At 40.4% G+C, this 26758-nt stretch overlaps 5 protein-coding genes across 6 annotated transcripts; 2 read left to right on the forward strand and 3 right to left on the reverse strand.

Moving 5' to 3' along the window:
- The first annotated feature begins 2382 nt into the window (after positions 1 to 2382).
- hdhd5 (haloacid dehalogenase like hydrolase domain containing 5) lies at positions 2383 to 6032 on the forward strand. Its single transcript, XM_068722848.1, has 8 exons — positions 2383 to 2680; positions 3144 to 3359; positions 3464 to 3576; positions 4070 to 4163; positions 4247 to 4280; positions 4399 to 4573; positions 4650 to 4838; positions 4984 to 6032. Exons 1-8 carry the CDS (start codon positions 2570 to 2572, stop codon positions 5369 to 5371), a joined length of 1320 nt encoding a protein of 439 aa, XP_068578949.1. The 5' UTR covers positions 2383 to 2569; the 3' UTR covers positions 5372 to 6032.
- A 454-nt stretch (positions 6033 to 6486) lies between these two features.
- Positions 6487 to 10017, reverse strand: rab19 (RAB19, member RAS oncogene family). Of its 2 annotated transcripts, XM_068722850.1 has the most exons (5): positions 9931 to 10017; positions 9270 to 9376; positions 8440 to 8628; positions 7890 to 8073; positions 6487 to 7102 (listed from the first exon to the last, which is right to left on the reverse strand). In XM_068722850.1, exons 2-5 carry the CDS (start codon positions 9318 to 9320, stop codon positions 6828 to 6830), a joined length of 699 nt encoding a protein of 232 aa, XP_068578951.1. In that variant the 5' UTR covers positions 9321 to 9376; positions 9931 to 10017; the 3' UTR covers positions 6487 to 6827. The 2 variants fall into 2 exon arrangements, with proteins under 2 accessions (XP_068578951.1, XP_068578952.1); XM_068722851.1 differs by lacking the exon at positions 9931 to 10017 and having other exon boundaries at positions 8440 to 8878; positions 9270 to 9368.
- A 238-nt stretch (positions 10018 to 10255) lies between these two features.
- ccdc34 (coiled-coil domain containing 34) lies at positions 10256 to 12871 on the reverse strand. Its single transcript, XM_068722849.1, has 7 exons — positions 12796 to 12871; positions 12178 to 12447; positions 11911 to 12052; positions 11574 to 11681; positions 11303 to 11461; positions 11081 to 11210; positions 10256 to 10880 (listed from the first exon to the last, which is right to left on the reverse strand). Exons 2-7 carry the CDS (start codon positions 12438 to 12440, stop codon positions 10687 to 10689), a joined length of 996 nt encoding a protein of 331 aa, XP_068578950.1. The 5' UTR covers positions 12441 to 12447; positions 12796 to 12871; the 3' UTR covers positions 10256 to 10686.
- Positions 12872 to 15887: 3016 nt separating this feature from the next.
- Positions 15888 to 19608, forward strand: slc15a5 (solute carrier family 15 member 5). Its single transcript, XM_068722847.1, has 9 exons — positions 15888 to 16239; positions 16932 to 17154; positions 17651 to 17820; positions 17926 to 18146; positions 18247 to 18433; positions 18601 to 18789; positions 19000 to 19131; positions 19256 to 19364; positions 19467 to 19608. Exons 1-9 carry the CDS (start codon positions 15888 to 15890, stop codon positions 19606 to 19608), a joined length of 1725 nt encoding a protein of 574 aa, XP_068578948.1.
- A 299-nt stretch (positions 19609 to 19907) lies between these two features.
- On the reverse strand, positions 19908 to 23925 carry LOC137881822 (E3 ubiquitin/ISG15 ligase TRIM25-like). Its single transcript, XM_068723958.1, has 6 exons — positions 23343 to 23925; positions 23165 to 23260; positions 21652 to 21897; positions 21395 to 21539; positions 21213 to 21278; positions 19908 to 21127 (listed from the first exon to the last, which is right to left on the reverse strand). The coding sequence occupies exons 1-6, from the start codon at positions 23922 to 23924 to the stop codon at positions 20598 to 20600; spliced, it is 1665 nt and encodes a 554-aa protein (XP_068580059.1). The 5' UTR covers position 23925; the 3' UTR covers positions 19908 to 20597.
- Between the last annotated feature and the right edge of the window lie 2833 nt (positions 23926 to 26758).

A 26758-nucleotide genomic window follows, 5' to 3' on the forward strand; every position in this document is an offset into this window, starting at 1 on the left:
TTTGAATTAAAGAACATGATTTACAGAAATAATTCTTCCAACAGCCTATGGCTTCTTCACAGCAGACATCTTGAATTGTCACAGCAGGAAAAGCACAGGTGTTATGAATAACGTTGTCCCACTAAGCCATGACTGTTTGATAGTGAGCTAGCATGCACAGAATCAGGACCCTATTAACTGAAGCAGCTACATGCTAAATTCAGCCATCGTGCATTTTATTTTATTGGCATGTCTAATAAATACTGTATTTTAGTTCATTCCTGCTCCAGTTACATTATATCAAGGTGTTACCTGTAAAACTGGCACCACTTCATCAGAGAAATGACTCTGAATTTGTTTCCTTCATAAACTAAAGTGTTTCTCTTATTTTAGCTCCTGTTATTCTGTGAAAAGATCTAAACTAAATATCATTTTTATGGAACTTAACACATTAGGCAAATGTAAGATGGTAAGAAAATTGACTCTTGTCTCAACATTAAATATTCCTACAAGCTACAGTCAGAGGAGAAGCTACACGGGTCAATTATACATTATCATACTGTAGTTAGTAATGTATTGTGATTATTATGCAGTGAATTCTACATGCCTACTACCTGCATATGTTTATAATTAACAGAATGGTACACAGTTATTGTATTTAACAAACTAAGTGGTAACTGCTTGCCCTCTTTGTTTTTCTTCTTTCTGCTATTATTCATTGCTCAGAAATGTAACAAACATTTCGTTTTCTCTGGAAAAACAAAACAAACATAAAATCTGTTGTGATGAGCAGTTATGATATGGAATTTATTTGATTTCTGTACTTTAAACACTACATTTTAAGTTGACTATAAAAAGCTAATGAGTATGGTACCTCATCCCACTGTTTGTTTCCCACTAAGGTGTTCTAAAATCCTTCTGAGCTGTAATTTTAGTATTAAAAAAACTAAACCTATGCATTATTTATATCTGGGAAACCATCAAAACACTTTTTTGCTGAGTTTGGCTTGACAACATGTACAGGAATACCCTTCATATAGTTTGTGTTATGTATGTATGTATGTATGTATGTGTGTGTGTGTGTGTGTGTGTGTGTGTGTGTGTGTGTGTGTGTTTTCTGCAAAAGGAGGAATAGAACAAAATAGAAACAGGCATTGTAAGGAACTGAGCAATGCACCACTATGCATAACACTGCCACAAGGTAGAACCAAAAGGCCACAATGGTGCCAGCTACACAAAATTATCTCATTACAGGCAATAGCAGCTAGGCAGCAATTACAAATCAAGATAACTAACGTTAGTTATAAAACCCACAAGTAGGAACCAAGACTACAGCATGTGAATACAACAAATGCAAATGTATGGTCATATTACCTGACAAAACTTACAGTGAGTATGATTACAGCAATACAACGAGTTTCAAATGAATAAACACAGAAACACAATGCATGGAGTAACATTAACAACAGACTCTACACAGGTGGAAGCCAATTATGATGACCAGCAGCAGGGGAAATGAAAAAAAGAGCCAGATTTACCTAAAAAGGAATGAATATATTGTACATTATTCATAGTAGCATGCACCTTGATGTACTTACAGTTCAATGGTAGAAAACAATTCAAAGGCAGTAACGTCCGTTTTAGGCTTAATTGTTCGAACTACTTGAACTGAGGATAAACTCCTGGATCTGAATTATACTGGGGAGACCATGAAGGTGGAACATACCACTCTGAGAGGAGGGGACATGGAATAGTCCAAGTGGTGCTGACCTTTGTAGCGATATCAATCAAAACATAGTTCCATTCATTATAACCCAAGAGTAAAACAGTGCCAATAGAAGGCACTGTTTTACTCTTGGGTTATAATAAATTGCATGAAAGGAAATATAAAATAAAAAGGAAAAAAGCAGTAAAGGACAAAAATAGTAAAAACAGGAATTAATTAAACACTGAAATAGAGGCACATTGAACTATGTTCACAAATGTTGTAACATTTGTTTTCATTAGAAATATAGGTAGTCTATCATACCTATTTATGAATTATATATTTTATAAAAACATAGGAAATATTTTAAGAAGGCTTAATTTCTGAATAAAAAGAAATGTAATTAAATAAACAATGAAATCACACATTTACAATTAAATCAATTTAATCTGACTATTTTATTTATTGATATTACTACATTACTTTACACGCCATATGTTGTATTATGACATCCTACAGAGAGTCTTCAATTCCGTTTATAATTTTGAAAACTAAAATGTGTGTTTCAGTTGTGAAGGCTGATTAATGAGGGATTCACTTTAATTTCTGCAAAAACTGATCACACTCAAACGTGCAGTGTTTCCGGTAAATAACCGGCTCTGCGCATGCTCAGTCGTTGTCATCAGAGGTCGCTGTTGAATGATGGCAGCTACATGTGAGGAGATAGAACAGAGTTGAATAGAGACTCTTACTGTTTGAGATACCATGACCCATTGCTCCCGTCGTAAGTAGACAGTTACCAATAGCTCAGCTAAAGCTAGCTTAGCTCTGTCTTTTGTTGTCGTTTGTTTACCCGCCTGCTTGAAAACACAAGTGCCACAAGAAATGCAGAGAATAAGGTCTCTGAGGACTGGTTGGCAGCTGCTGAAATCAAGCTGTGAGGGAGCAGCTAAACAAGTCAACACCTCGCCTTCGACCTCACGATATTACAGCCATGTAAGTGGACGCTAATTTCAAACTTTATTCAATTTATGTTAAGGATGAATGATGACAAAGTTAAGAAAATGACATGCACTGTAACTCTTTTAACAGCCGGTGTACTTGTTTGTTTCCAACCTCAATGTTAAAAGGTTGAGACGTGTAACAGCAGGAAAGACACACATATAGATCAACATGTTTCAAGCAAATCACAGCAGCACACACGCAGGAATGGTCGCATGGTGGCACACCACACATTTACAACCTCAGTTATTACTATCTTATTCATCCGCTCATCAATGAGTTATCTACTCCAATAAAAGCGTGCTGTGTAATTGACACAGTCTGGGAACAAAGTCTCACGCGGTTCCCTGTGTCTGAAATGACGAGACAATGAGGAGCGCTTGACCTGTAGTGTAGCAGCACGTTAATGAACAACCCCATGTTTTCATGCTGCACATGGCCCCATTCCCTGGCCCAGCTCCCTCCTCAGGGCCCCGGCTCCTTCGGGCTCCTCTTTGACATCGATGGGGTGCTGGTGCGGGGCAGGACGCTGATCCCTGCAGCCAAGCAGTGCTTTAGGAACCTGGTGGACAGCAATGGGAAATACAAGGTGCCTGTGGTGTTTGTCACCAATGCTGGGAACTGCATGAGGCAGACCAAAGCGGAGCATCTGTCCCATTTGCTCGAGGTGGAGGTAAATGTACATTTAAAACAGCTTTTAAATCATTGTACGTGTCCTCGCCTTGCTTTGTCTTGTGTTTTTTCATCTCTGACGTCATTTTTTTTTTTATTTCTCAGGTGTCTCCAGACCAGGTGGTGCTGTCCCACAGTCCTTTGCGAATGTTCACCCAGTTCCACAAAATGCGGGTGCTGGTTTCGGGACAGGGCCCCATCGAGGAGGTCGCACACAAGTATCCTGTTTTAAAATCAGGGGGTCTGCTTTTCTGCACTCGCTCTGGATGTTGACCTCAAAGTGTGCATGTTCTGTTTATTCAGTGTAGTTTTGTTCATGCTCTATTTTGTTATCAGTATTTAATCTTTGCACCCTTTGTTCCCTTTGCTGTACGACCGACTCAGTGAGGCCCTTTCACAGATTTCTTGCCTCTATTTTGTAATTTGTCATGGCGGATTGGTGTGGTTTGTTATTAATTCAAGTGTGAATATTTAAAACCTTGGATTTTATTCTTACTTTCTTCTCTAAACAAATCTGTGAATCCCCCAGTGCTTGACGCCTTCCTAATGTATGAAGACATGTAGTAAGTTATACCTCAGGAAACAAATCATAGAATGAAAAAATCCCATCAAAAGCAGGTGATATCCGTGACTCTTTTGTTAGACAGAAGTGTTTCCTTCATTTGTGATTTGGGGCTCATTTGTGTTTGACTTTAACCCACCAAACTTCAGCCTTGGCTTTCAGGATGTTGTCACCATAGATATGCTCAGAGAGGCATATTCTCTCCTAGATGTCGTAGATCACGACAGAAGGCCCAAAGACAGCGTAAGAAGTGTTAATGTTGAAGCCAGTTTATGTTCAGCTCCGGATGAGTGAGACATCTTATCAGTTGGTATAATGTCTTACAGATTCCCACCAGCAAAGGCTTACCACCAATACACGGTATGTGTCCACACACAGTCAACAAGTGTAATGCGTAATAATTGATTATCAATTTACAAAGAACACAGGTATGGCTGTCTTTTATGTTCTATCTTTATTTTCCTGTTTGTTCCCACAGCTGTCATCTTATTTGGTGAGCCAATCAGATGGGAGACCAACCTCCAGCTTATCGTAGACGTGCTCCACACAAATGGGAACCCAGACGATGCCTGGAGTTCGATGCGGTACCCTCACATCCCGGTCCTGGCCTGTAACATGGACCTGCTGTGGATGGCCGAGGCCAAGAATCCCAGGTACAGTATATCAAAAAAATACACACCCTGAAACAATATTGAAAGTGGTGTTCTACTAAATGTCCCCGCCTCATAGGTTTGGTCACGGCATGTTCCTGGTGTGCTTAGAGAGCCTGTACAAGAAGGTCACAGGCTACGACCTGAAGTACGAGGCTCTGATCGGTAAACCCAGTGTGGTGACTTATAACTACGCCGAGCTACTGATTAGTCAGCAGGCCGAGAGACTCGGCTGGACCACACCTGTGAAGAGGCTGTACGCAATAGGGTGAGGGACTCGGTCGTCTCTTGACTTTTAGACACACATTCTACACTTCAAAATCGTACCGTTTGTCCTTTTGTTTAACACAAAGATGTTGATTTGAAGAAAGGGCTCCTTTTTAATTGTGTTGTCACTCCATCTCTTGTTATAGTGATAACCCCATGGCTGACATATACGGCGCCAACCTCTACAACCACTACCTTCAGGCTTCCCAGCGAACCAAGGCCCAGAGGCAGGCTAAGAGTGGCGGAGGAGGTGTAGATCTCTTGGCAGAAACAAAAATGACATCGGCAGAACTGGGCGGAGCGTCGGCCGTGTTCGGGGCAGAGGAGGACCTCCCAGAGGGGTGCAGCTCCATCCTGGTGTGCACAGGAGTGTACAGCAGAGACAAGCAGGAGCTGCCCTCGGAGCAGCGCGTCTTTCACGGCCACAGGGACTTCCGCTTCGACCCCAGCCTCACGCAGCCGTCCTTCGTGGTGCAGGATGTGAAGGACGCGGTGGAGCTGGTGTTTCAGCAGGAAGGCTGGCCTCTGGAGTAGGACTTTGTACTTGTCCATGCCCCTGGTTATCTCAGGGCAGATGGAGCTTGTTTCAGCGGCTTGTTCTACGAGATTTTCACAAAGTGCCATAGACTCAGCGGCAAAATGCAACAATATGCAGTTTTAACACTAAATATATTAGAGTTACACCCATTTTAAGTCTGTAAGTCATGGTAATGTGTCACAAACTGCTGCACTATTTTAATTTGTATTATTATTATTATGAACAACACACACATCACTGTTTCTAATGGCCCTGCCTATAAACTGTATGTCAAGGACTGAAGTTTATCAAGAGGGACATTGTGTACTTTCTTGCCTTTGTACAACAGAGTCTTCTCTTTTTTTAAAGCACATGGATTGTGAAGGAGTCTGTGTTGAGTTACATGCATGTTTAGTGCAATCAGACTTTTATATCGTATCTGTCGGTTCATGGATGAGAGAAATAGTTCAAACTTAAACTGGATGACATTCAGATTAATCCAGGAATAGCTCTATAAAGACACATCCGATAGTTTGTCTATGACACATGTTCTCTAGAGAAAAAGATGGATTTTATTATTTGCACAACCGTCTACCTAACTGGGTCATCTTGCCTTTGGAAAATATACCCCAGCAGGTCTTCACCAGTCCTGCTGTTTGTTTTTACTGCTATCATATTTCAGCTTGATTTGTTTTTAAGATAGGGCGAGTGCCTAACCACTAATGCTGATGACGTTAAGTTTCAGTTCAGTTTGGATTTAAGCCTCAATCAAGGGTACGGTCATTTTAATTAAATTTTAATTTGTGAAATTGAGAAAGTACCACAGTTACAGCAAAAATTTAAAAAGGTGCTACTTTTCTGTCAAATGTTTAAAGTAATGAAAATGTTATGAATAGTTCATGTGAATGTTTGTAATTAAAGACTTATATTGGAGAAAGAATGTACTTACAGCTGTAGCACCAGTGAAAATGTCACACGGTGCAGGTTTGTTATATTTGTAACTGACGGGTATAATAATAATAATAATAATAATGTAGGATCTGCAGGTGACTTTAATCATAGGATAAAACTGTGGAACTCTGGTAATGTACTGAAAAAAAACATACTGAATAAAAGGATAAATGACACAACCTTGTCATGTGAAAATATTCTGTATACTGTAGTACATCTTAGCACAGAGTCCTCCAGCAGAGGTGCGGTTTGTAATGCTGGGGTCGCTATCACATTCAGCAGCTGTTATCCTCAGGAGAATATCACAAAACACGTTTGATAAGCAACCGCCATTTAAAAACTGTTACTAATTCTACAAACTGTATAAATATTAAAGGTCAAAATATGTACAAAACGTTCACTCTCTCACACACACACACACACACACACACACACACACAATGCGACATATATAGTTTCTCCTAAACTGCAGACACTATTTTTCAAACAAGTCTTTAACAACACGCTCCTACTTCAGTCCACTCAGCAACTGCACTCTTTATCTGAAGACTCGGTGCCGTGGACCGGGTGGGAGTTGTTACTCAGCATGAATTGAGGCGAGTCTTGGGAACTCTCGTCTACGATGGTCATGCCGTTGCGTGCCAGCAGCTCCCGGGCCATGAGGATGAAGGCTGCCTCCACGTTCTGGGCCTCCTTGGCTGACGTTTCCAGAGCAGCCAGAACACCGTTGTTTTCTGCCAGAGTGCACGCATCCTCGAACAACACCTGCCTCTGAGCTTGAAGGTCTGACTTATTACCTGCAAGGATAAACAGAGCGGGACGTGCACAAAGTTATCAATCAATATCACTTTCTCAATTTATCGTTCTGTCTATAAAATGACATACATTGTGAATTATTATTTCTCAATCTACCGGCATTTTTCACAGTTTACTAGATCCCGGTGTGATGTATTGATATTGCTTGTTTTGTCCGACCAGTAGTACAAACCCCAAATTATTGAGTTCACTATCATATATGACAAAGCATCAAATCCTCATATTTAAGAAGCTGGAACCAGATGCTGTTTAGTAATTTTTCTTGAAAAATTACGTTTAATTGATTATCAAAATAGTATTGTCTATTGACACATCATTTAATCCAGGGTTCTCCAAACTTTTAGGCACAACATTCTTGTTTTATTGGTGCAAATGGTCCCAATCTGTAGATATGCACCTTTTAATAATAGAGCATCATTTTGTAATTCATAGCAAATTATTTCACAGACCCCCCCCCGATAGACTGCCACAGACCCCTGGGGGTCCCTGGACCCCAATTTGAGAATCATTGATTTAGTCCACTGATAGTTTTAGCTCAACAGACCAACAGTCCAAAATCCAAACATTTTACAGTTTACAATTGATGTAAAAGATGAAACCATCAATTGATTGAGCAAGTTTTTAGTTGAGAGATGACAGTTTCTAAATGGTCAAAATAGTTGCGGATCGTCTGTCAGAATGAAAAGGTTGGGAACCACTGGTGTATTGTGTCCTTCAGTCTAGGATTTAGGGTTTACTGGCCGACCATCTGATTTTCACTCTGCTTACCGATGAGGATCAGCACCACACTGGACGCTCCAAACTGCTCCACCTCCCTGATCCAGTGGGAAACAGATTCAAATGTGCTGCGGCGTGTGATGTCATAGGCCACCAAGGCCCCGTGGGCACTGCGGTAGTAGCTTTGAGTTATGGTGCGAAAACGCTCCTGTCCTGCAGTGTCCCACACCTGCATCTGCAAGAACAACACAACACACAACTCAATCCAATATGACTTAAATGGTTACAAAGTGTGTGTTAAGTGTAAGTTATTCAGAAATGCTGTGAAGTCCTTTTTAAACCATGTGTACAGAACTATTTACCTTAACAACACATTCATGCAGTTAACTAATGAACACACCCAGAAAGCTAACAGTCAACCACTCCTTCTCTGAAAGAAAAACTGATGATCAACTGAAGAAAGGGGAGTATATACTTTAAGATAAGAGAAAGTACATAACACATCTAATCATGCTTTTGTTAATATAAAAAACATACCCATGATTAAATTAAATGATCCCGAATGTATGTGGAATCTAAGCGCAGAGAGCATGTCACCCACCTTCACCTTCTTGCCATCAATGTCCAGGGTGCGAACAGTAAAATCCACACCGATGGTGTTTTGCTGCTTCGCGATGAATATTCCAGATTTGAAGCTCTGGACAACACAGGTCTTCCCCACATCTGAGTCCCCAACCAGGATGATTTTAAAAAGGAAGTCGAAAGAGTCCTCAATCTCCGGCCCTGCAGGCTGCATGGTGGAAGGAGGAATATGTATACACTAAAAACACACAAAGAGGCTGAAATACTAGATCCAAGACCTTTGTGCCTCTATGCAACAGAACTGGTTCCTTCAAAGTTGTGTCAATAAAAAATTGAGAGCATTTACAGGAACAGCAGCCTTGTCAGAAAAGGAGTCTAATCAGGTTTACAGCAGCTGTAGTATAACAGTTCATGTGGCTCCAGCTGAATATGTGTGATCCGCAGGTAGTCGTCCCAGTCTGAGATAAAAAAAAAAAAAACACTCAAAATCCTAAAATAATCTCACTGTTAAACCCAGTTTTTTTTCCAACAGTTTGCTTCTTCTGCCATTTTTAACCTCAGTCACAAACTCTACTCTGCAAACAACAGAAAACAACTTCAAAATCAACTTAAGTATCCCATAGCAGAGGATTCAAATCCCTTTTTTCCTGGAAGTAAAAGTCAGCATCCAAAAAGTAGTGTTTCTTCATCCTGTGCTTGTTTGCATGTCAACGCCACACAATCAGACACAATCTTGAAGTCTTAAACTGAAGTTTAGTCTGCACTGCTGCCCTGTAGACTGTCCCTCTGTCTGCCCTCTACACCTTTCACCTCCATTCTAAGGTTATTATAGATAGACACGCCCCTTACCTGTCTTGGTAGGTGTGATCTCCAACTGCCAGCCCACCTGCACCACTGCATCTTGGGATATGGGTTTTTGTTTTTTTCTATTCAGGCTCCGTAATAGGACACAATACCTGGAAGAGGCAGAAATAAAAGTCAATGACCTAAAACATTGTTCACTACCAAAGTTACTGGCTCAGAAATTTAGATGTGATAGGGTTAGACACAGTTAGACACTCAGCTCTAGTTGGTTTTCGAACGAACTGGTTATGACATACTATTTTAGTTAGACCTCTAACTCTACCAGTTTAGAGATAGAGGTACCCAGACAGTGCTGGAGGTTGACTTTGAACAGTTTTGTAGTTCTTCATGAGGACAGGTTTTGCTTTCAAGGCTCAGTGTGCAAACAGCCCTGAGCAAACAGATTAAACTGCTCCTGCAATTTAACTTCTCCTGACAATGTAAACACTTGACATTTGTCTTAACAGCTGTCCTTTGGACCCCAGAATGTTTTTTGTACATTTAAAAAGGTCCTACGCTGTTAACCCCTCACTGACTACTGTCAACTAACACATTCCACGGCACTCAACAGAAAGGGGTTAAGCATTGCATAAGCGCGAGCAAAACCCGACAGACATTGAAAGAGTTTAAAGACAAGACAGAAAAAGTGTAATTGAAATCATTTTACCTCAGGCAGCATACATTGATATCAGTGTGATGTTAACACAGAATGAGCTTACTGCTCTGAATCTGAATCAGTCTCTCTCTCTTTCCACCCCCTCACTTGTTCTGTCGTCATCTCAGCCCACAGAAGAACAAGGCACAGCTGGACACGGAACAATGTGTGAGTGTGAGGGGCACTTGACCAAGCCGGGTCTATCTTTGGCTGTGACCACCAGCCACCTTCTTCCTGTTGTGTGGGTGTTTGTGGCTATACTTATTAAATGCAATGAAATGTGGTTTTGTTGACCGTTTAGTGATGGAACAAATGAGACAAGCACAACAGGGAAAAATAACTTGGATAATGCCTTTTTTTTTTAATCTAAATAGTACATTGATTATATGTACAGGATAAAACAAAATAAACTCCAGGCTGTTTAGTGTCTAGTCATGACAACATTTATGCTTTATCGTGGTACGAAAGCTGACTGTATAAAATTATAATCATCTTTGTGAAGTCATGTAAAAATCCCCAAAATTCAGACATCCTTACATCCTCATGTCAAAACTAATTTGAGCTAGTGCATCATTACAAAATCACTCCAGTGTACAACAATATAGCAAATCAAAATATAGATATGGTAGCTAAATTACCATATTCATATTAGAGAACAGAGATATTTCTGTGATTCAACAGAGTCTCAGCTGTGGTAGAGAGGATGAGTGGCGATGAAATCATATTTGAGCCGTAACTAAGCTACCGCATCAGTCACAGACTGCTGTGTCATCTTCTCTGCGCTGCACTGGCAGAGTTCCATAGTCTTAAAGCGGTGCTGGAGCTTTGTTGCCATTTTTGTTGTTTCTGAGGTTTCTTGACAGATGTCTTATTCGGTGTTATTTCCTGAGGAGGGACATGAATCGGCTTCCAGGGGATCGGATTGTAGAAGCTGGGTGATGAGTAGGATTTGTCGTAAGGACCTGAAAAAAATAAATAAATCAATGCAAGAGAATTCTGGGCAAATTAAATGAATAAGCTACAATGACATCTGATGCGGTCTAAGGCCAACATTAAACATATTATTGCTACATTATATTGTTACTATCAATGATATGGTGTGAGTTAGTCTAAAGTTAATAAAGCCTAGTTAATAATTCCCAGATGACTAAAATGACCGTACTTGTTGGGTAGCAAGGTGATTTGGGATCTGCTCTGCTTTTTTCATTGGCTTTTGCCAGCCAGTCCTTAAACTTCTCCTCTGCCCTCTTGTGGCGCTCTGTCTCCTGCTCCTCCTTCAGGGCAGCTGCCTCCTGTCAAGATAAAGGGATCAGAATCTGTCTGTTTCTGCTCGTCACAAATAACATTTAACAGAATAACTTAATAATAAAAAGATCCACATTACTTTATTCTTCTTCTCCAATTGTATTTTTTCTTGGTTCTTCTTCTGCAGCCAGACTTTGTACTTTTGTTGAGCTTTCTGTTCAGTCTCCCTCTGTTTCTCCTGCTGCCTCTGTATCTCCTCCTCCTCTTTGCTCAGTTTGATGAGTTGCTCCTGCTTCTCCTGGGATTGCATGAAAAAAAAAAAGTGACAGATATGTCAGCATTTGATAGTGTAGCATTACCTTGTAATTAAACACACAGCTTTACTGACTTTAAAAGTAGCAGGGACCTACCTGTTCTATTTTCATCTTCAGCCATTCTTGGATCTTCTCTTCCATGACAATCTTTTTCTGTTCCCGCTCCCTTTCTTCATGTTCTATTTTTTCTTTCCGTAACTGCTCCTAATTTATAAATAAAAGGATACAAAACATTTTACAACTCTATTCAGACCAAATGCAATAAGAATGTATGTTTGGGAATACAAATAACATATATTATATTTGATGAAAAGGAAAAAACTATGGCTAGCCGTATGTAAACCATAAAACATACAAAAAGCAAAGGGACGTAAGGAAAGTAACAACTGCAACAGTTATACAGGGATATAAATGATAATTAACTGTGGCTTGCCTCCTCTGCTTGTTTTTCCAATTTGAAACGGTCTTCTTTGGCTTTGTTCACCAGCCACATTTCCCATGCACTGAGAGAAGGTGCACCTGCTGGCTCAACAGCATTCAACATCTGCACTGAAGGTGTTCTTGGTAGCTCACATCTAAAACAAAAACAGGTGTAAAATGAATACATATCCTACTGTACACTTGCATTGTATCTGCCTGAATCATGCAGTCTTTGGTCACGTTTCGTAAAGTATCTTAAGCTTGAAGAAGTCCGCAGTACCTGAATGGTGAAACGCTGAGTCTGGAGGTGTCGCTCTGTCTGGGTGAAGTCTGCTGAGCTGGGCTGGGCTCCAGGTCTTCATCACTGTCAAAGCTGTCGTGATAGATTGGAGAAAGCAGAGAGAAGGTGTCTTCGTCGTCGGATAGGACGCCGTCGTCAAAGCCCTTTGGGTTGAAGTCTTTCCCCTGGATGGTTTTGACAGGGGTCGAGCTGAAGCCCTCGGTAACAGAGGCAGGACAGCTCGGCATCCTCCCTGCAGACATTGTTAGCCTGAGAACACAACACATGAGAATGTTTTACATAAGTTATGTGAGAGTTTTGTCTGTTATCTAATGTCAAACAAACATATACAACGTTTCAGTAACACAAACATAACTTACTAAAGCTATTGTTAGCCGAGGCTCATTTCAACACTTCGTTTAAACGGTTAGCAAAGTGGAGGCTAACATTAGCACTCAAAGGAAACGAACAGCTAGCGTGGGTTAGCAAACTTAGCTTGAATATTATCTAACGTGCTGCGAAGGTTTAATAATAAGTGCTATGCAAGCTAACTCCACAGTGCATGTGTGCTCTGTCTCTTGCTATATCTGAACGAACTGTGAACATTTCGTAACCCACCTTTCTGCGTATATTTGAAGAAAAGTCTCGCTTGTTGTGTTCGTCTTTTTCACCAACGCTGGAACTGATTTGCAAACAGCTCTTTTCCCATAATACACTGCGCCACGCTGCCTCTGTAACCATGGTGACGCTTGACGCTTACACACTCCCCGTGTATCTCTCGACATCTCAGTTTTTTTACGTAGATATACTTATCTTTATCTATATAAAACTATATAAAACATTTTAAAATCATGTATTCAAAGCGGTACGGCATTGTTTTGTAAATATTATAACAATGGCATAATGTAAAAAAAGGAATAATATAAAGGGGCTAAATGCAATATTTATGCTCTTGCAATATATCTCATTATTTACCCTTTTATTTTGATTGTATAATTGGTAATAGATTATTTATTTATCTGAATGACACCTGATTGGAGGTGCAGATGCAATATTGTTGTTAGAGACAATTACAATAAAGCTTTACATTGTTTTGTCAATTTTACCTCCAATTGTGAATTCTTTCATTCAATTTCTAATCAAATATACACGTTTTAACACAAATAATATTCAAGCCTTCATAAAACAATCTTGTTTCAATTCATAAGCAAGGCCGCTGATTCCTCTTGTCAGTGAACATCCAGGGAACGGACATTGAGATTGTGAGATCTTATAAGTACCTGGGTGTTCACTTGAACAATAAACTGGACTGGATTAACCACATACAATCACTCTATATAAAGGGTCAGAGCAGACTCTATCTGCTGAGGAGACTGAGGTCTTTTGGAGTGCAGGGAGCACTCCTGAGGACCTTCTTCGACTCTGTGGTGGCATCAACCATCTTCTATGGAGTGGTCTGCTGGGCAGCAGCATCTCGGTAGCTAACGGGAAGAGACTGAACAAACTCATCAATAAGGCCAGCTGGGTGACCGTGGATAAGTGGAGAGCAGGGCCGCCTTTCAATCACAGGGGCGGCGGTTTGATCCCCGGCTCCTGCTCTGCTAGTCTCATGTCAATGTGTCCTTGAGCAAGACACTTAACCCCAAAAATGCTCCCGGATAGATAGATAGATAGATAGATAGATAGATAGATAGATAGATAGATAGATAGATACTGAATTGTAAGTCACTTTGGATAAAAGCATCTAAATGACTGTAATGTAATGTGCAGCTCCCCGGTGTGTGAAGGAGAGGTACCGCAGGTCACTCTGCAGCTGCTGTCAGGCTGCACAACCAGCTGTGCTCCCAGTAAACCACACAACACCAAAACTATTTCTATTGCACACTTCTGTGCAATATAAACACACCGTGCAATAAAAATACCCTGTCTGTATAATATTTTAGTATTTTAGTATTTTTTAGTTATACTTACTGTGGATTTTGTACTTTTTGTACTTTTACTTAGTTGATATTCTTACTGTTTATTACTTATTTACTTATTTATATTACTTGTTGCTCTTGTTTTTTACTCTGTATCTTGTGTGCACTGTCCACTTTGCTGCTGTGATCCTGTGAATTTCCCCACTGCGGGATTATCTTATCTTATTTTATCTTATCTTATCTTATCTTATCTTATCTCATTATAGCTTGTAAGATGTTAAATTCACTGCAGCTCATTCCTCTTCATGAAAAAACGCTTTAGGACATTTAGAAGATTAAAAAGCTTTATTTATACAGAGGTTGTACAATATTATTGAGATTTGCATGAATGATTTATTTGATCTTATTTTGGTGATAGTTTCTGAGTGAAAATGTAATATTTGTATCCTCAGGTACTGTTTTATTCCAGTGTTATTCTGTTCAGTCCTTGACTGAGCTGTGCTTTTGTTGTTGTGCTTCAGACAATGAGTTCACTCCCTATAATAACAGGCAGTTTTTCTTTGTCTAGCAGCTCTGATCCAGTTTAAGTTGACCTGTCGGTGCACTCTGTCTCACTCCCACTCAACATTATCAGTTTAATTAGCAGCTGGTGCTCTAATTTGAGGTTGCACACTGAAGGGCTGCTTTCACAAAGACATGTGGCATTTAGTGAGTGTTTGTAATTACTTGCAGCACAAAATGTATTTGTTGTCTTGTTTATTGTCTCTTAATGCTAATGCCTACTACATAGACAACATTATGCAGTGTCTCTGAGTTGTTAATACTCATTTAACCTGTGACTTTGTTCATTGCAAATAATTATTTAGTTTGATCAAAGTTTCAAATCAAGTGGCAGCAGTGTACAGCTATAGTAACTCAGTATCAGTGGTCGAAGAAGTACTCTGATCTTTTAAGTAAAAGTAGCAATACCACAGGGTAGAAATACTTAGTTAGCATTAAAAGTCTGAAATCCAAAACTTCAGTACATTAAATGTACAGAAAGTCTTTCTATCGTATCAAAAGTAAAAGTATGGATTATGCATTACGTCTATTTCAGATATTATGTATATGTGTGTATTTCATGTTAATGAGTTTGGATTATTGATGCATTGGGGTGTGGGGTGAATTTTAACTATGCCTCTCATGATTTAATTGTTGATTACATTTGTATTAATAATCTGAATCTGCAAAGTTACTAGTAACTAAAGTTATCAAATAAATTAAGTGGAGTAAAAATGTACCTAAAATATTTCCCTCTGAAATATAATGGAGCAAAAGTAAAAAGTAGCATAATATGGAAATACTCAAGTACCTGAATATTTGTACTTAAGTACAGTACTTGTGAACTTAGTTACTTTCCACCACTGCTCTGAATAAGTCATTAATGAAAAAAGAACAACAACCACATGTCTGTATCTTGTCGGTAATCATAGAAATATTTCTAGGGCGCTCCCATCCATCACTCCTCCTGGATACAATTTTCTATAATGTGTCACTTCCCTGTGAGGCGTCTACAGTTCTGAGTAAGATCATGACACAGGAGGATAATCAGCAGCCAGCAAGAGCAGAATGCAGGTAGGTGTGTCTGATCCAACGTGTCTCCAGAGTCACACCAGGGTGAGGGATTCCAGCTCTGGCCTCTGCTGGTCCTCTCCTCGAAGGGCAGGAGTTCTCATTCAGAGCTTCATGGTCCTTTACTGACCGTATCCAGCCAACCGAGCAGCCCAGCAGCCAGCTCACCGGCCAGGTGGTATGGTGGCAGGAGACCTTCAGAGACTGCCAGAGCGCAGAGGCCGACTGCGTCGACTCTCTCAGACCCCTCTTCCAGACTCTGGACCACAAAGGAAGTCCCGCAAGAAGCTTCAAGTTATCATCTGTGTACTGCTTGTGGAGCTGTGTGAGAGATTCACTTTCTTTGGCATTGTATGCAACACGATTCTCTTCTGCACCGTGAAGCTGGGCTATGATAACTACCTGGCTGCCACAGTCAACCTGTGCTTCATAGGAGCCAGCACCCTGACCCCTGTTCTGGTTGGGTGGTTTGCAGAGACCTGCTTGGGAAGGAGCAAGGTGCTCTACTTGTGCGCTTTCCTTCATTTCTTTGGTAAGACACAGTTAATAGTTAATTCATGTTGTCTGATGTGATTAAATTTGTGCTAAAACTATAGTTTATTTCTGTTATAAGATTCAACATATTATGTACTGAGGCTTAACTCTGCCAGTTTAAAAGACAAGATTTTTATCTGTGACATGAACGAGACAGTTGCACAAATATGTGACAAATCTTAACCTTTAGAGCTCATTTCACGAGCGTTAGTAATTATATTAAGGTGCTTAGTCATGGATCTGCTTCTGTGAAGTCACACTCCTGCTTTGAAATCCATAGCTGCAACCACATGGTACCGCAGGTCCTTCCTTCCTGCTGCTGTCAGGCTGCACAACCAGTTGTGCTCCCAGTAGACCACACAACACCAAAAAACACTAAAAAGCTGTGCAATAGAAACATACTGTGCAATAAAAATACCCTGTCTGTATATATAATATTTTAGTATTTTAGTTATACTTACTGTGGATTATGTACTTTTTGTACTATTGTACTTAGTTTATATTCTTACTGTTTATTACTTATTTACTTATTTATATTACTTGTTGCTCTTGTTTTTTTACTCTGTATCTCGTGTGCACTGTCCACTTTGCTGCTGTGATCCTGTGAATTTCCCCACTGTGGGACGAATAAAGGATTATCTTATCTTATCTTACATACCATGACCTTCACCTGTCACTTGTGCTTTCTAGGCACAGCCATGCTGCCGGTGGTGGCATTCCCGTTTGAAGATTTCTACATTGACACTCATCACATGACGCACCAGCTGAAACCTCGGGAGCAGCAAATCTTGTTCTACACCGGACTCCTGGCTGCTGCACTGGGCATCGGCGGCATCCGGGCCATCCTCTGTCCCATGGGAGCCTACAGCCTGCAGTGCTACAATCAGCACCAGCTCCTGTCCTTCTTCAACTGGTGAGTGGTGTTGTTCTTGGTTGATTATGGAGAGCAAGCAAGAACTCTAATGCCCCACAAGTGGCGCTTGGGTGATTGTGGAGTTCATTTGACAGTAATTTGACATTAAAATGACCTAATGATGGTACTAGACAAAAAGTCAATGGATCATGCAATTCATCGTGAGGGGAACATGAATGTTTGTACCAAATTACTCAACAGTTGTCAAGATATATCACTAAAAAACAAAAATGCAACATCATGGTGGCACTAGAGGTCAAGTCAAAGAATCAGTAGGGTTCCTCTTCTGGGGATCATGAATGCCTGGATTGTTTCACGGCAATTCATACAATTGTGGCCATCCCTAGCCACATCACTAGCATGACTAAAAAATAATGTGTCTACTTATGAGTAGATGGAAATAATGTTTCCATCTACTCATGTGTTATTTGGTGACATCTGCAAACAGTATGTTCATGAGGGAAGTGAGTGTGATATTTGTTTTATTTATGTTTAGGTTCTACTGGCTGGTCAACCTGAATTCCACTGTCGTGTTTCTGGGTATCGCTTACATCCAGCAGTCTGTGGGCAAAAATCTGGGCTTCCTCATCCCCTTCACCTCTGTACTGCTGGCTCTAATCGCCATACACATGATGCGGAACAAACTCACCTATAAACCAAATAAAGGTAACGTACATGAAAACGAGAGACATACAAACTGGTATACAGTCACACTACATACAGTGCCACACACATTTCATTTTGTTCCTTTGTGTGTCTGTCACGCTGCAGGTGGATCACTGTTGACCACACTGGGAGTTTTCTTGAACTCTCTCAAAATGTGCTGCCTCCACTCTCGTCACCTGAGTGGAGATGTGGGATCTTGGCTGGACCGGGCCAAAGAGAACAATGGCGGGCGTTACAGCGAAACGCATGTCGAAAACGTCAAAGTTCTGGCCAAGCTCTTCCCTCTTTATAGCCTTCAGCTGCTTTACAGAGCCTGCATCACACAGGCAGGTCACTGGGAATATTATGGGTCTTTATTATAAAGCATGAAAAAGGATCATGTCCATGTTTTATCACATGAAGGGAGGCTAAGAATGTTTTCCACAGATTCCCTCAGGTTACTACATACAGACGATGAACTCAAACCTTCACCTCACCAACCTCCTGTTGCCCATCGGCGCCATGAATGTGATCAGTATCCTACCTCTGCTGCTCTTAGCGCCACTCATCGAATGTGTGACCACTTGCTACCTCTCTAAGGAAAAAACTCCTCTGGCCCCTGCAAAAGTCATCAGTGAGTATCTCCATGTGCACACACGCACGTCCCCCTCCCCCACTAATGCACACATAATTCTAATGTCTCTCTTGCTCTTCTGCCTCTTTCGTCCTCCCTCTTTCCTTCCATAATTATTCTGCAGCCCCCTCTCTCATCACCCCTCCCTGTCCATCCTCCCCTTCCAGCTCTGGGCCATGCGTGTGCCACCCTGTCGGTCCTAGTGGCAGGTTTGTCTGAGCTGCAGAGGAAGGCATACCCTCTGGTGGAGCAGACCCTGTCTGGAAAAGTTCTGCAAGTGTCATCCATGCCATGTTTCCAGCTGGCTCCTCAGTACATCCTGCTTGGTCTCGCAGAGGCTCTCGTCACTCCTGCATGTATGTGACAGACTCAAGGTCTCCATAATTTCACTTGATGCAGGTCTTACATGGTGCATCTTGCCCAGAAACTTCTGATTTATCAAATTAGCACAAACTGGCACAAAAAGGCATTTGACTTTCCCCCAGTCAGAAATGCTGCCCTATATGTCACAAATAAAGAGCAGGAAAGGTGATCTAACGCTTATGCTGTCACTTCCTCCCTGGCAGGTTCCCTCATATCTTTCCAGCTGACCCCGAGCCACATCAGAGGGATCTCCCTGCACTTCCTCACCCTGTCCTACGGAGGAGGCTGCTTTCTGGGAGCCTTCATCATTCAGCTGGTGTTCTTTCTTTCTGGAGGTAAAATGAGTACAAATACGGCATTGCCTGTTTTCTACCAATAACAAATTACATTGACATGTGAATTTGACTGAAAAAACGATGCTACTGATGCTGATATGACCACGTTGATACTCGTTTACAGGCAACTTCTACCCAAACATATTGCATGATGGGAATCTGGAGAGGTTCTTCTTCCTCCTGGCCACACTGATGGCTGTAAATACCTTTGTGTTTTGGAGTGTATCCAACAGGTAGGCCTACAGATCATATAATACATACAAACATGTGAAATACAAGTTAAATTAGCACAATCTAGTGTGCCATATCATTCTCATCTCACTGATGCTGACCAGGTACAAAGACCTGACTGTGCAGGGAAAGGCACTGACCATCAGCCCTCTGACTGAGAAGCTGCTGCATTACAAGGCCTGTCTGCGGTTCTACGACACTGTGGATTGTTCCTACACAAACCAATCTGTTGAATCTATTTTATGATCGCCTTCATCATTACATCTGCTGCATGGCGCTGGCGCTGCATGTTACTATGTTCAAGTCTGTGACTTGAGAAAATGTGAACTATATATATATATAGTATTTTGAATTAACATAATGATGTTGTTTTTACAAACAATTACAGAATGTATGCATATAATTGAACATGTAACTGTGGACTGTTATTTTAATTTTGTGGAAATGACCTGTAAATGAGTGAATTATGTTGAAATACATTTGCAAATCATATTTAGAACACTGAATGTAAATATTAGCACATTAAATCAAATGAATGATAGACATGTCATTAGTATGGTCCTTTATTTGAGTCTGTTAAACTAGAGCAAATACACTCTACTTGATTTACTTGTTTGCTTTGTTTGATAAGTAAAAGTACAAAATAAACATCATCAATGATTAAAACAACAAATTTGAAATGGCTTATTTCCATTGTGGTCCTCCAACATACAACAAGCAACACATAAAAAACAGCCGATATGTTCCAAGATAATTTCATAACTAAAATCAGGTTACAAGTTACTGAGAAACAATCTTTTCACGGCCCCTTTGAAGATGTGCTGTGATTTGATTATTATTCCATTGTAGAACATAAAGAACAAAATATAGAAATATGGTTTAGCCATCAAAGTCTTACAATGAAGCAATTCTAAGTTTGTTTAAGACAATTAAAACATTGTCTTTTATCAGTGATAAAACAAGGTATTTTGATAATGTATTTAGGAACATTTAAGAGAAAAAAAGTACAAAATATACCAGAAGAAATTTCCATTTTCCACTCTTTGATTCTCAATCAAGATTCTCACATACTGTATGTTGTAATTACTATTGATGCATACACGTCTCTAACTCACACACACAAATATGATTAACTTTGCACATGTTCATAATTGTCCTACTGTTGTGCTTTTTTCCATCCCTGAATCATAAATGGCAGATGTTCCTATGGCTAACATGTTTTAATACAAACTGGCTTAGATTTTGCATATTTTCAGTGTTGAACCTAAATCAACAGAAAACCCAGGATAGAGAGGTTCAGTGAAGGTGGTCTGGATTTGGATCAGCTGTGTCAAACTGTTTGAGCCAGAAACACTGTAGAAGCCCAGTGTTCCTGCTTTGTAATCAAGGTGTATGCCCACTCTGCGAGAGAGAACCGGAGGAATCTGGCCTTTGTGAAGATTATTGTGCCAAAATGCGCAGCCGGACGAAGAGCAGGTTAATTTCCAGGAGAGCTCATTGTGGCCAAAACAGCAGCCGCTGCCTGAACCCTTTCTTTCGATGCCTTTGTAGGACAGGGCCAAGTCGACAATGCCACCATCCCACTTCACCTCCCAGTAGTGGCTGTCCTGAAGGCCCACTTTGCACAGCGCCTGGTGATAGAAGGTGAATCTGTCGGGGTGATCAGGATGAGCCTGGTCCCCGTCACTCCACGATATCGCTCTGTTTCTGTGGGACAAGCAAAGACATGCAGCCACTGTGTTGGGATCCACCTCCACTGTGGAGTCTGCAGGGAAAGATGAAACATTCATTTGGCTGGGGAATCTTTTCATGTTTGATATTTGTGCAAAGTGAATTAACCTTGTGCTTACTCTTATAGCAGTTCAAAAGGTATGTCCTTGATGTGCTTTTCTTACGCAGCATTGGCAGTTTTGACACTGTTGAAACAAACAAAAAAAAACACTGATGATTCTGTCTATACAATAGCAGGAAATACAAAGACCAGACCAAACTTAATTATAAGGTTTAGAGCACCGATTCTGGTCTTTCTTACCCAGATTTTCTTCAGAGTGACTGAATAATTCTTTTTTTTCTTTGCTGCATATATTTTTCAGTTTATCCATTTGTTTGGAGGTAAACTCTGTCAGTCCTTCATGTGAGTCTGTGAACACAGGGAGGCCACCCAGAGCTTGGAAACCCTGCACAGGGCAAACAAATACATTGTGTGACTGAAACATTTTCTTTTAATTAAGCGACAAAAATGAGATATAAATTGTTATATACTTTCTAAGACTGTAAACATGTAATCACCTGCAGAAACTGAATGGGGTCCTCTGTCAGTGAGAGCTGGTGGAGTTCATCCTCTCTCCTCCTCAGCTCAAACACTTCACGCTCCAGTTGGCCGAGATGATTGTTGGTCCAGTCCATTCCAGCTTTCTCTGCTTCTCCAACTTTCTCTCTCATCTCAGAGCGCTTCCTCTCCACAGAGCAAACAAACATACGGATGCGCTCAACACACAGTCGCTCCAGGTCATCACACGCCTCCCATGCAGCATCCTTGTATAGGAAACAGTCAACATTTGTCCTGTTATGATTGATGACTATTTTGAATTACTGCATATTTACAAAAACCTGGGCTACTTTAAACTCCCTTAAGTTATTCTGTAACATATGATTTTTTTTATGCCATTTAAAAACAAAACATGTCAAACACTTGACATTGTTTTAAAGCCTGTAATAGTGGTCTAGGTCAGTGGTTCTCAACCTAGAGGTCTGGACACTCCAAACAAATGTTTTTTTACCTCTTCAGGTCAATGATGATTATTCAAGTATAACAATCTAAAATATAAATATATAATTTAAATGGAATTGTTTGCATTTTGGGGTGTACATTTTTTAGCCTGGAGTTAAAGGAGAAGACTGATCCAGGATCTTTTGCAGAGCCTGGTGTCAGCACTGCTTGCCTGGTTACCTCACAGTGACGCATAGACTTCAGAAAGTCTCACACGTGACCACAAGCAGAATCACAGTTAGGGCTAGATGTTTCCCTCTGTTCCAAGTCTTTATGCTAAACTAAGCTAAGCTAACCAGCCTCTGGTTGCAGCATCATATTTTACAGAAATACATGAGAGTTATATCAATGTTATTATCTAACTCTTGGCAAGAACACAAGCTCATAAGAGGTCACAAGCCAAACAGTTTGGGCTTTAGCAGTGAAGATTACTTCAGCCATTCTTCCTGCTGGTGTCTCTAGCTGTGTTCCCGATCGCATCCTTTTTCTTTTTATATGTAGTACGTACTGCAGCTGCCTTTACAGAGTACGTACTGTTGCATGCAGAATGCATTCAATGAGACATACTACCTCATCATAACATGGCACCTTCCACTTCCTCATATATCTGCTGCACAAAGGATTGTGGGTCAGAATAGCCAGAAAAGCATGCTGGATTGCATACTGCAAAAAGTCCTGGTATATTTGACATACTTTTTAACGGGGACGTACTAAATCTTTTTCTGGTAAACTAAATAGTGTGGTAGTATAGGTAATGGAATGGTAAATATACAGTCTGCATGCACCAAGCCTCTTATTCTTTATTTTCAGTATTCATATAAATGTGTGAGTGGCTTAATATCGTCATCATTCTTCGCTGTCAAAGAGAGAAGTGAAATTCCACCGTTGCCCACAGTTCACACCCTTTTTTCTCGTTTCTTTATCTGTCCGTTAACAGCAAATGTGTACATTGTATACTTTCTTGTATCAGGATTTTGAAAGCAAAGAAATATATTTATGAATAGTAGTAGAAGTACTTGTGTTTGCACTCACTCTTATAGAGCCTGCAGCCTGCCTCAGCTCTGCCATTTCCTTCTCCGAATTCTGCACTCTGTCTGCAATTTCCTGTTTACCTCGCTCCAGTTGTCTCTGTTGAAACACAAATCCAGGATCTTTTTCGGAACCTCAGTGACATTAAAAATGACTTGAGCATGGGGATGAACTGAATTACCTGCATTTCACACTTCTCTGCCGCAACTGTCACCGTGTCATGACCTTTGTGGTCATCCATCACACACAGCAGGCATACGAACTGCTGATCTGAGCGGCAGAAAATCTCCAAAAGTTTGCCGTGGCGGCCACAGATGCTGTCTTTGATCCATGCAGAGGCTTGAATCAGATTGTGTTTCTGTAGTGGTGGCAACTCAAAGTGAGGCTTCAGGTGAGTCTCGCAGTAAGAGGCCAAACACACCGGACAGAACATCCAAGCTTTTCTTTTCCTCTCTGTGCAAGCGTCACATTGCACGTCACCAGGTGCAGCATAGGTGTCAGCAGCAGCAGCATCATTTTGACTTTGTTTCCTCTTGTGTTCCTCGAGCAGGGCAGCCAGAAGTGTGTTCCTCTTCAGCACAGGCCTGGGGGAGAACGTCTGCCTGCACTGAGGGCAGCTGTAACTCTTTCCGCTGTTATTATACACATCCCAGAAGGCATTGATGCATTGTGTACAGTAACTGTGTCCACAAGCCGTCGTCACAGGATCATCCAGTATCTGTAAACAGATGGAGCAGTCGAACAAATCCGGACTGTACGCCATTGTTCTCCCGCTCAGACTGACGGAGCTACTTTCACTTTCTGTGAAGGAGTGGCTTCTTGGTGACACACATGTGCTGACTGGTCTGTGAGTTTCAGAGTAAAACAAAGTCGCTCCACTATCAGAGTCAAACATTAAGAGTTTTCAAACTTGAGTCAAAGCAACGTTACTCAATGATTTGTTTTTAATCACACATTGCAGTAATTGCTTATAAAAAAAAATCAAGCTGTTTTAATCAATATTTCCATATTGACAATGGATTAAATGAGTACTGATTGTGATGAATCCACAGAAAAGTATCTGACTGCTGTCCTCTTATGCTCCACAGAACATTTTGGTGTCTTTCAGTTTTTTGTTTATGTTCAACGACCTGCAACTTTACTGGCATGAACTGAATTTCCAGCAACAGCAGCTGTTTTCAAATAAAAAGTAAAAAATGCAGGCTATCTGCTGCCTTTAACAGATTAACAAATAGCTGGTGAACACATATTTCCCTCAGGAGTTGGTGGAGATCCAAACAGTGTTGAAAATAAAGTGAACACTTATAATCATCAAGTGGCCAGAAACATGACTGATGAATGCTAATGTTGGTCCTTTGGCAATTTGGCAATCTATCAAAGGGGTTGCCAAGCCACTCTTTTACAAGATGTCTTTTAAACATTTTTTTGGATAAAACTACAGTGTTACATTATATTTAAAAAAAAATGCATACATGTAATAATACGATTTTCTGCATTTAAAATTAGTGAGCGAGAAAAAAATCTATTTATTTATTTATTAATTAATCTATTTAAAAATATAAAATTTAAAATGCATTTACAAAACCTATTTAACCCCTGGTATGTAGGATTTGAAAAGGTGTTTCAATGGCAAAATTAGAAGGTGGCAGCAACAGAGACAAAGTTTGCCAGATGTCAGTCTGTCCATCAAGCGGATCTGGGGAAACTGAGATGGGTTTAAACAGACTACTGTTTGCTCTTTCCATTTCATTTTCACAAACAAGATAATTCGAAAAAATATGCAATCACAAACATTCTGTATGAGCTTTTCATCTTTTCCATTTATTACAATAATTCTACAAAATAAAATGCTGAGTTTACATTACAGAATGAGAAACATGTAACATACACACACACACAAATACTTTGCCACCTGTGCCATTATAAACATCGGCCTTTCCCATTTGTTTTGCCATTTTATGGAATACAATCAAATAATGAGCAATGATCAAGCGCTGGTGTTTAACAAACACACACAAAACTATACTGATGCTTCACTAGAACAACCTTGACAATGGAGGCCCTTTACTTTGGTGACATCCTAGCCGAGGCTTCTCTTCTAATTATTATTACTTGTTTCTCTTTCCTTTCTGTTGTTGCTGAGACAGTGTCTTGACCTTTGTGTTCATCCATCACACAAAGCAGGCAAATGCATTGTCCATCACTGCAACAATAAACATCAAGCTGCTTCTCATGCTAAGAGTAGATCTTCTATTGTAAGGAGGCAGAGACTTCCAATAGCGTGTGCCTTTTGACAGCAGCAGACACATATGCGGCTACAAGTGAGTAGATCAGTAAGAAGCCAGAAACACCAGGCACGACGTGACAGCTTCCAGCTTCCTCACACTCACACTCCACATCCCAGGTCAACTGCATCCTTCACTGAAGGGGTGAGTTGTTCTGCCCGACACTTTCCCTCCCAAATCAGCCAGCACTGTTCTCTTTCAACACAGGTCTGGGGGGGACAACTTTCCTTTTCCAGTGGTTATTACACAAATGTCCAGGAGCTTAAGTTTTATGACGTGGTTATAAGTGAAAGATTGCACCTCTATGCGCCTGCACATGAGCAATAGACTACATCCAGTGTCCCACATATGAGAAATTATCAATAGAGACAGAAGATCAATAACCTCCCTGCCCTGATTGGCAGTGATTCGTCAAAGAAAGCTTTATGCAATTTCTACTGCGCTCTGTGAGCACTTATCCAGCAATGTTTTCATAAAACTGTCATTCTGAATGTGCTGATTCAAGTGTACTGCGTATAAGAACTGTGATATACAATACAAATAGAACAATGTAGTGTAAAATGCCTTGCATATACATGTATTGCACAATATATATATATATATATATATATATATATATATATATATATATATATATACTACAGTATGGATATACAAATTGTATTTCTAAAGTTACTGTTACTCCTGTTTGTATTCTGAATAACACTGCAAGAGTGTTTTTAAAAATAGGCCCCTGGTGACATTCTATAAATAGTTATTTTGAAAGCATTTCAGTCAAATACTAGTGCAAGGCCGAGATCCTCCTTATGGCACTGGCACCGCAGTGGCACTTCAGCGGCAAGCGTCAGTCAGGCGTCAGTCAGGTGCCACAACTGTGGCAAGCGAGCAGCACTCGTTCAGCACCCGTCAATAAGCTGCCGAGCGGAGTCACATTTCCTGAGAACACTCATTGTTGATACTATAGGTCAGCTGCCATAAATCAGTTTTATCATCATCATAGTAGATTTTAACTGGAGAAAAAATTATTTTCTAACACGTAGATCATAAACCCCTGAATATAAACAGCACCCATTGAAATCAGATGGGAAATGCAACTCAGTAACGGTCCGAATAAGTCAATCTATGTAGCTGGCTTAAAGCTGTATGCCTGTGAGCAACCGGGTTCAACGTTTACTTTATTGAAATACTTCCGCCATCAACGTCATGATTTAGGCTGTTTTGAAACAAAAATAGAATATTTTCTGATTATTAGGCCTTAATAAAGATGATCAGCTGCAATAATCAATAACTAATACGTTTTTCAATTTTTTTT

This window comes from Cebidichthys violaceus, unplaced genomic scaffold, assembly GCF_023349555.1.
Source record: "Cebidichthys violaceus isolate CVI_PGR_0920_01 unplaced genomic scaffold, fCebVio1.0.p SCAF_3, whole genome shotgun sequence".
NCBI lineage: Eukaryota > Metazoa > Chordata > Actinopteri > Perciformes > Stichaeidae > Cebidichthys > Cebidichthys violaceus.